Genomic DNA, 10,093 nt, shown 5'->3' with positions numbered 1-10,093 from the left:
TTGTGTCCGGTGTATTTCCTCTCTCCTTCCGCATAAGGGTCCCACCAGACTATGGGCTTGCGTGGGGGGGCTGTGGGAATGCAAGTCACTAGGCAAGGGCCCCACCAAATTGTGGACTTGCGCGGGGCTGCGGGACTGTAAGTCATGCTCTGTCCCTGCGTAGGTGGGGCGCGTCTCTTAGTCTCTGAGACTCGATTGTGCTAAAGCACGCTGGAATTAGTATGTGAATAAAACTTCAACGAGAAGTTGCCAATGTTCCCGCCACGCATGTTCAGCCGTCTTCTTACACGGCCAGCCGGAGATTACAGTAACAATTTTCCTGCAGATTTCCCCCTTCACCTGAAGGCAGAGGCGAATCCAGAGTCGAGCAGGATTTCTTCACTGCTCCATCCTCGCGGCAGATTTCCTCGACGTGAATCCATAGTGACGGAGGACCTCTTCACAGCTTTAACGAGCTTCCCTTCCACGGCAATTCTTGCGTAAGCCCTAGGGTCCCTTCATGCCGCAATAATGCCTTCTCTCGCGTCCAGCGGTAGCATACACAGGCTTGAATTGGAAAATTTCAAGTCCTACAAAGGCCATCAGGTAATTGGACCCTTTAAGAACTTCACGGCCATCATCGGACCTAATGGAGCCGGGAAATCGAACCTTATGGATGCCATTAGCTTTGTCCTCGGCGTAAGGTCCATGCAGCTGCGGGGTGCTCAACTGAAGGACCTGATATACGCCTTCGATGACAAGGAGAGAGAACAGAAAGGAAGAAGGGCCTCCGTGAAGCTCGTGTATCTGACTGGAACTGGCCAGGAGCTTCATTTTGCCAGAATAATCACTAGTGCGGGCTCAAGTGACTACAAGATCAACAACAAGTCCGTTACATGGGATGAGTATAATGCCAAAATGAGGTCTCTAGGCATCCTCATTAAGGCTCGCAACTTCTTGGTTTTTCAGGTACATCCTTGGAAACTTGCTATTATGTAAGCACGTGTGGTGAAAGTTTAAGATGCAGTTGCAACTTCTCTTCAGCCTTACATTAGACACTCTTGATTTAAGTGAACTTGTCCTCTAAGTACCAGTAGAAGTGTTACGGGTGCAGAGAAGTAGGTCAGAACTCTTAAGCTCAGGAACTGGGCTGAGTTGGATTGAAATGCAATAGCCTTGTACTTGCAAATCAGTGTGAGCATGGAAGGAAATGTAAATCTTTCCCAGCTCTTGTGAATGGGATCAAAATCTTGGTATATCCTCACAGTTGTAGTTGCAGTCTGAGAAGGCAGCATGCAGGAATTGAGGGGAAACTCAATGAATTACTTATTGTCTCTGAAAGAATGGAGGAAGTAAGAATGCTAGCTAATCCTGTCTTGGTTATGCTTACAGATGATTCAAATAGAACATTGCCTACATGGCAAGTATCTACAGATAATTACTGAACTTATAAGTCTCACATGCCAAGTGTTGCATGAGTAGGGACAGGCATGTGAATATTGAGAGCATTATATCCATCAACCCAGGAAAGTGCATCAAATAAAGAAATAGATAGTTGTTGACAGAGTGAAGAACTTGGCTTATCCTCACTTATGCTTGCAATCTTAAGAAGGCAGCATGCAGGAATTTTGGGAGCTTAATGAATTGCTTACTTTCTTGAAAGAATGGAGCAAGGAAAAATGATAAATCCTATGTTGATTGTACTTATGGATGATTTGAAAAGAATATTACCTACACGGGCAGTATCTGCAGCTGAATACTAAAACTACAAGTTTCACATGTTAATTGCTCCTCCATGAGTAGAGGTAGGGCGTGCAAAAATTGTGAGCCTTATAGGCATCAACCTATGGCAACACACCACATGAAGAAACATATGCATGTCGAGGATCTATAGACTCAAGTGAGCGAAAAGTCACATTTATCTAGTCTTGTTGCTTGATCCCTTTTGGAATGACTTATGGCCCAAGTATAGCTTGTGACCTAAACGAGAATGTAATAATTTAATTAAAATTCATTAAATTTTATTTACAATGAACTTTAATTGTGCTACCCCTAGCTCTTGACACACGACCATTGCGCCAACAGTGATGAATTTGACATTGGGCATGTAGTGGACAAGTATATTGGCTATGTAGTACAAGGACAAGACTAAAGAAACAAGGTACAATGTGAAACTTTCATTGAATTGAAAGTTTACACCTTACAATTAATGATTATTTGAAAGTTTTGCCCTAGTAAGTAGTTCACTTAAGCTGTAAATAAAGGTGCTTAAGTTTTGTCCAGTGAGTAGTTGACTTATGATTCCTCAGCTATTGATTAGTTAGCTCTTGCTCAAATCTGAATTTTGAGAAAGAAGGAGCTTTGCCAGTAATGTGTAATACACACGAATCTCAGATTCTAATTGATTTGATTGTTGTACAAAACCTCAGACCTATTCATGCATCAATCCCAATGCTTTCAATTGTTCTTTGCACACTCAACTCACTATCAAATTGAGTAAAATCAGACTCATACTATTGTGATAAAACAAATTGGCATTCAATTCACGTCCAAAACCAAAGGGCAATTGCTTTATTCCTAGCAAAGTGCCTTCCATCTATCTTGTCTTTTCCTAACTTTTTCATGCATTTCACATGATAGAATAATGACAGTCTCACTTTCTTCACGGTGGATGTGTCCAAAGATGTCTCTAATGATAAAACTTCTAAGAAGAGAAATAGAATCCAGCAATTGCCTGTTCACAACAACCAATCCATAATGCTAGCCTACACTATATAGTAACCACTTGTGCAAGGATTATAAACTAGAATTACTCCAAATGAATTATCATATGCTTGTTTTCAAGGGGTTTCTCGCGAAGCAATTTATCCCTATCAGAGTGTAGTAAACGTAGAAGCGTATGACTAGACTAAAAGAAAGAGAGCAACACGGAGAGAAGAGAGAGAGAAAGAGACAATAGAATGCAGAAATATGTAGTGAATGTAGGTTGAATAAGAATGAGATACGTACAAAGGTTTGTGGATGTGTGTTTGTGGAAATGATATGTACAAAGGTTTGTGGAAAGGCTTGTAGTTACCACATCAATAGACTCATCCAAGATCTTCTTTTAAATGAAGTGGTATTATATCTCAATTTGCTTCGACCTGCATGGAATATGGGATTTCATTCCAAAGCAACACAACTCTCATTGTTACAATGAAGTGTAGTAGGATTTGTTTGAGGCAGCCAAGCTCTCGTAACAACCTTCGAAACCACAGTCTCACATGTGGTAGAAGATGCTGCTCTATGCTCGGGCTTTGTAGATGATAACGCAATTGTGGGTTGCTTCTTACTACTCTAAGAGATAGTATCAACACCCAAGGTAAGCAACAACCAGTAGCTTGCCAACGAAACGGCTTGGGTTTGCTCATGAACCTTGCAAGCAGACCAATTGCGAAGCATAAATCAATCCGAGTATTGAGGAGCCATATCATTGACCCAATCAATTGCTTGCAGTGGATAGCATTTGCCACTGGGGAAATTGCATTGGTTGTAGTCTTCCAATTCGGATCCATGGGAGTAGAAATAAACCTATATCCCTCTAGATCTCAAAAGTGGTCAAAAGTTAATGTACATACTGCTGTTGGGAGATGAAAATCTCCCTTGGAGTTTACCAAATCTCATGACCTAGAATTCAGAAAAAAGTAGATATGTCCCATATATATCATCTCGAAAAGTTGGAGATGGTGGATGACTCAACAGAGGAGTCAGTATCCTGTTGTTGGTGCTGATTCTCCTTCTTCTTCTTGAAGCCGCTAGTTGTTTGCAATTCTTGCGCAAATATCCCTTCTTACCATAGTGATAGCATTAGGCCTTCGACCTCTTCTTCATGTCACCCCTTTTTGAAGCTGCAAAGGCCTCACTGGAGCCACCATATTGAGATGAAAGCTGCCTGTGCAACCATAAAGATGTCTCATGCTCAAGTAGCATTGAGGACATATGGGTAAAGCTCATTCGTGTCGATGATAATTGGGCCTGTAAAGCATTGGCCACTCCATCAAACTTTGGAGGGAGCTTGTAGAGCACAACCCCCACAAGATGAGCCTTTGGATGGGCAAACTCCATGTGTTGAAGTTGATCTTGTACATGTGTAACACAAAGCAAGAATGACTGGATAGTATCCTTCGGTTGAAACTTTATTTGTTGGATTTGTCCACAAAGGGTAACGGAGGCATGGTCGAAGGGGCCTCATACAACACGCGGAGCTTCGCCCAAATCTTGAAGGAAGTCCTCCCAAGTGCCAGGAGGTGACCGTCGGAATAATATCTTTGAAGATACAACGAAGAAGAGCAGACGAGCATCATAAGTATCCCATGTGAGCATTGCTTTTTCATAGTTGTCCTCTTCGAAATGAGCTAGAAGAGGAGCAGGATGCTCAAAAGCTCTAGAAACAATGTAGCATAATTGATTTTGAACAAACCATGCTTTCATAATAGCACTCCATGTTAGATAATCAGGGTCGTGTAATTTGTCATTAGCAGAACAATAGGGAGGGGCCATTTGGAGAGGATAGAAAGAGAAAATAAAGGAAAGAAGAGCAGGGGAGAGAGTGTACAACCAAAGTATAGCATAGATTCTAATTCTGAACAAATCATGCTTTCATAATAACACTCCATGCTAGGTTATCAGGGTTGTGTAATTTGTCATCAGTAGAACAACGGGGAGGAGCCATCCGGAGAGGATAGAAAGAGAAAATAAAGGAAAGAAGAGGAGGGGGGAGAGAGTACAGCCAAAGCACAGCATAGGCTGCACTGAGAGGAGTTCACATGCAGTGTTAAGACAAGCTGATCACAAAGGAATTGCTGCAAAAGGACAAAATCTGAGCAAACACAGCTAGAAGGGGAAAATTACAGCCAACAGAACCTGAAAATATAGTCACCCAGCTTGCAGGAGTCAAAACGCAGACAAAAGAGGCATTATATGCACCAGTACCACAATAAAATAATGCAGAAAATGAAAATGCAGACTGCTGGAGACAAAATGCAGGCAGTAGGAGCAATTAATGCAGTAAATGCAGACTGTATGTCTGGAAACAGGGTAATTTGCAATAGATAGGTGTCGCCAGGCTGTAAGGATGTGGCAGAAGGCGCGGGAAATAAGTGATCAGTAGTAGAAGACCTGTAATCAGCAGAAGACAACAATAGGAGCGTAGATCCTGAAATCTGATACCATGTTAGAAGTGGATGTAGCAATGGAAGCATGAAAGAATGCTGAAATAGATTGCTGAACACAAGACAGAAGAGAGAAAAGGGAAAACACAAGAGCACTGTAAAGGAGAACTCATAGATGTGCTTGGGAAATGGAATCCATATACCCAACATGAGACAATCACTTACAACAGTGAGTTACTGGTCGTGTGGACATTGGCACCGGCTCTGGTTTCCCCTCTCCTCATAGCATGCATTGGATCTATAATAAGTGATCAATGATAGAGTATGGAGGAGGAGCTTGAATAAATAGGCCAAAAGAATGCCGTAAATGCCTCTTTTTTTTGTAATATGCATCTCTTTTTCTTAGCACTGTCATCTTTGGTGCTTAAAGAGTCCATGGAAGAAGTTGTTTTGCCTTGATCCTTTGAGTTTGAGGGCTGCCACGACTTCTATTTGTTCGGATGGTTGCAAATGCTTAATTCTCCCTACTTATGTTAGAGCAATTTACCCTTGATTGCTCTTCTTGTAATAGCAATGATGCCAATGCATCAAATGTATATGCTTCGGTATCTCCTTTTGCAAGTAAGTGAAGTGTAGTGGCAAAATTGTGATAAGTATCAGGTAGGCTAGCTAAGATTGTAGATACAAGAGAGACATTGGGAATTATTTCATTAATGTTTGCAAGCTGCTCCATGATGTCCTTGACACATGCAATGTATGCATCCACAGAATCACCCTTTGTCATGTGCTCCATCTCAAGTTGTTTGTGCAAATAGGCTACACAAGTCTCGTTGCGCACCTGATAGAATGAAACAATCTTATTTTGAGCATCCTTGGCCTTTGTGCACAATGGAATGTGTGGGATAACTTGTCTCTTGCACGAGAGTTCAATCAAAGCATGAGCTTGAGTATCACGCCCATCCCATCTCAACTAATCTACAATGGGAGGTGTAGCAGGAGTTGGAGTGGAAGATCCATTGGTGATAGTGGATGAGCTAGATGAACCTGTAACATTTTGTGTAGTTGGGCTTGTAGGCCTAACCTTTGAACCACATACATAACCCTAAAGTTGCTTGGCAACTAAGACATGCTTTATCATGTATGCCCTCATGGGGTAATTAGTGCCATCCAATTTATCGGAGTTCCCAAACATATTAAGCAAATCATTTTGCCTTGCCATTGCTTGCTGCAAATTGCTAGTATTTGTGACCAATAGTTGTCCAAAGTACAAATGCAAGGGCAACACAAAAATAAAATAAAGAAAATGCCAAAAAACTTGCAAAATTTCGTGAAATTGATGATGTCAATGAAGAAGGCTCCAATGTCCAATGTTTGTTGTCTACGAATGTTGATGTAGAAGGTGTAATTGGTCTCAGTGTCAGTGAATTTGGGGAAATTTAACAAAAGCCCCAAATTTAGTTGTTGAAATTTTGTGAAATTTGAGCTTGAATGTGAAAAGCCCAAATTATTGTTGCATAACTAGACAATTTTTGGGCGACAAACACAAAATTTCTAAAATTTTGATGAAATATGGGGTTTTAAAAAAATTTGGTGGAAATTGATGCTTGTTGCAAAATCCCCAAAATTTGTGCCTAGTCAAAGAATAATGCGTGAATATGAGTTATTTTATGTGGCTAATGCTGATTAAGGCTTAGGGGCATTGAATATTTTAATGTTATATGTTGTCGAGTAGACAACGCAACCACGTGCCCAAGGTGAAATGTCTGTCGTGGTTGACTAGGTGATGGACATTCGATGTGATAGGAAACAGGATGTGTGGACCAGATGTAATGATGCAAGTTGCATGGCAAGTAGGGATTGTCAAGATGAGGTAGTGTAGGCTACGTAATGGGTAGGGATTGTTGAGATGAGGCAACGCAAATGTGGCAGCTGTTGAGAGATCATGTTAGGTCTTGGCTGGTGATGCGTTGACTTATGAGTAATAAGTGTTTTTAACTAATGAGTGGCTGTTACATTTGACCTGCGGTGTAGGCAATGACTAGTTTTGATGTTACTTGGCATAGGTGAGGTTGAGTCTCCACGTTGCCAACAAGATTGCAGTTTGCACAACAGTAGCTAGCAAGGGGCAGAGTAACCAAGCTTGAGGCTCAATGGCAATTGAGGCAGCTGTAGTTGGAAAGAGATGCTTTGATACCAATGTTAGGTTAGGGCTTAGGAGCATGCGCATACATACACATTCACAATGAACAAGTGAACAACAAGAGAGGAGAGAGTGATGGAATGTCACATCTTTTATGTTAGAATGATATGAAAGTACAATCCCTAAGGTACTAGGTATAACACCCACTGATAGGTGCTTCCACGGGAAAAAACTCCTCTCTAGCTAGAAGGTAAAAAGTGCGCAAGGATAAGGGAGCATTCACACGAGCAGAACTTGAGGGGAACATGATAAGTGTAACACCTGAATTGTACTCCCCTCATCGCTCTACCTGTGATGAAGTCTATGGAGCATCCATCGATGCTGACTCAACGGGGGAATCCAGTGGTAAAGCAATCTCCTCCATTGATGCTGGGGCCTCAAGAGGCATAGGCTTCAAAGGCATTGACTTAGGTGTCCAATTATCACTCGGATCTCCAAGTACAAGATACTCAACACTCCCCTTTGTAGTTGGAAACTCTACAAATTGAACATCTTGACTCGTATAGGCCTCTTGTGAAATGGGATCATAAAGCCTCCCTGTGATTGTGAGCTATATTTCACATATATGTGTAGTCGACTTGAACTTATCTTGTTGTTTCTTTGAGATGCGAACATAGGCATCATACCCAAACATCTTGAAATTAGACACATCTAGTTTGAGACCAAAGTAAGCCTCAAAACGTGTTATACCAACCATGCCCGATGTAGGTGATGAAGGATGTGGATAACAGTGGCCACTACTGCAGCCCATAGGCACTGTGGTGTTTGCCGATCCTCCATCATAGTTCATGCCATCTCAATCACACTGTGATTCTTTTGCTCCAATATGCCATTCTTTGGAGGTAAGTTTATCACGAGGATGTGAAAATTTGAGATGCTTTAATCTCGTTGATAATGTTTGAATACGTTCTTAATCAAATGTGCAAGGTTGTTTAAGCACATGTGATGCACATGGTAGATATTCCATAGTAATAGGCCAAGGACCCCAAGGATGTAGTGGGCATAAAAAACAAAAGTTGTGATAAGTCATGCTAACTGGGTTTTGTTGGTCAGTTGGTATTAGATTGGACCCTAGGATAGTGGTTTGTCCTACAAGTGTTGGCAGTGACACTAGGGACGAGGATCAATTAATTAATTAATGCCAGTTTAAGGTACTCCAGGTTGCAAATGGCCCAGCCAATTTAATTATGGATGGGCACATTTAATTTTGGGTAGGTTCAGAAGGGCTGAAATCAATTTCAAGATGATTTAATTTTGAAAATTAATTAAATGGTTGGATAGTACTGAAAAATGGATTTAGAAGTTGTGACTTGGCAAAATTGCCCATGCAAATTGAGAAAAAAGGGGAGTCAGTTTTGGGGCAAATAGGGTGTTCAATTCTCGAGATTATTAAGGTAATTTGTGCATCTCAAGTTATATTCATTTGCTAATTGCTGTAGTTAAGTGCCTAATTAGGGAATTACCCCCCTTTCTAAAAATGAAGGCTGGTTTCAATGTTTGTGTCGGCAAACTCTTAGTGAATGCCACGATTTTACACAAAACCTGGCTAGCTTGTTGGAGACAAACTCCCCTCCTTTGTCTGACCACATTGTATTGTGAGAATGCTTCAGACTTTAACTCCAAGGAATATGCCTATCGCATCTTGCGAAAATCATCAACAATTAGCATAAAGTATAAACTCCCCTTAGGGGACTCCATTCTCATTGGTCAACATAAGTCCCTTGAAACAAGCTTCATGGGCTCCTTTGCCCTTCACAAAGCCTTGCTAGGAATTGCATCTCTTTGTTGCTTGCCATGAATCTTTGGCAATCCACGAACAAGCTGACCATGAGCTCCCTCCCTAAGGCACTTGTAATTTTGGTGACCGAATTGAGCATGTCATGGCTCGGTTTGTGTTTGAGAAAGAAGAAGAAGAGAGGTAAAGGTTGATGAAGTTTGCATTGTATAGATTCCATTCTCCTTGTGACCTGCACAAAAAACTGGTCTCGAATCTCTATCAAGAACTTGGAAGGAGTCCTTATTGAACTCAACCATAACGCCGAGTGCATAAATCTCGCTTAGGGAAAGAAGATGATATTCTAAACCCGGCACACATAGAGAACTTTTGATATTTGAGCACTACCATGCCCATTTGGAATTAGCTACATATCACCTCTACCTTTGATAGGAAGCGTTGAAGAGTTGTCACCAATGAGAATTTGCCCATGCATTGGACACATATAAACAATACCATTTGTAAAAGGAGCCATGTGGCAAGAAGTGCCACTATCCACAATCCACTCATGAGGTTGTGGGGCCATCATCGTTGCATTAGAAGCCGCCGGTGTAGAATTTCCAATCACCTCCAAGTGGAAAAAGGTGGTAGATGAAGAAGTAACCACCACTCCTAAGTCCTTAGATTCCTCCTCCTTGTTCTCATCAAGGATCCTTCTTCCAATGACCTATCTTGCCACAAATGTGACAAGTAGACTCCTTGGCTTTGCCTTGCTTTTTCTTCTTGTTCTTGTTCTTCTTTCCCTTCTATTGAGAAGATTGACCTGTCAACGCCTTCCTTTTGGGCGCGTTCTGACCTTTGAGTTGTTTTCCTTGACCCAAGACTATCAAAACCAACTCACTCCTACTCCCTTCTATTGAGAAGATTGACTTGTCAACGCCTTCCTTTTGGGCGCGTTCTGACCTTTGAGTTGTTTTCCTTGACCCAAGACTATCAAAACCAACTCACTCCTACTTAAGGGTGTTTGTGCGCCCTTAAACAATCAAGGCA

At 41.5% G+C, this 10,093-nt stretch overlaps 1 protein-coding gene across 3 annotated transcripts in view; it reads left to right on the top strand.

The window, feature by feature from the left end:
- The first annotated feature begins 122 nt into the window (after window positions 1-122).
- The window catches only part of TTN8 (Structural maintenance of chromosomes (SMC) family protein), a 44,181-nt gene continuing 34,210 nt past the window's right edge, over window positions 123-10,093 (top strand). For 2 of the 3 annotated variants that reach the window (XM_087681450.1, XM_087681449.1), the window contains exon 1: window positions 124-948. In XM_087681450.1, the coding sequence (XP_087537576.1) occupies window positions 511-948 (438 nt within the window). In that variant the 5' untranslated portion in view covers window positions 124-510. Of the gene's footprint in view, window positions 949-10,093 lie in introns of all 3 variants that reach the window. The other variant, XM_087681451.1, reaches the window with a different exon arrangement.

Source organism: Lygodium microphyllum, chromosome 7 (assembly GCF_053477565.2).
Source record: "Lygodium microphyllum isolate KBCC chromosome 7, Lygodium_microphyllum_v1.1.10, whole genome shotgun sequence".
Taxonomy (NCBI): Eukaryota; Viridiplantae; Streptophyta; class Polypodiopsida; order Schizaeales; family Lygodiaceae; genus Lygodium; species Lygodium microphyllum.
This window is presented reverse-complemented; position numbering and strand designations above follow the sequence as displayed.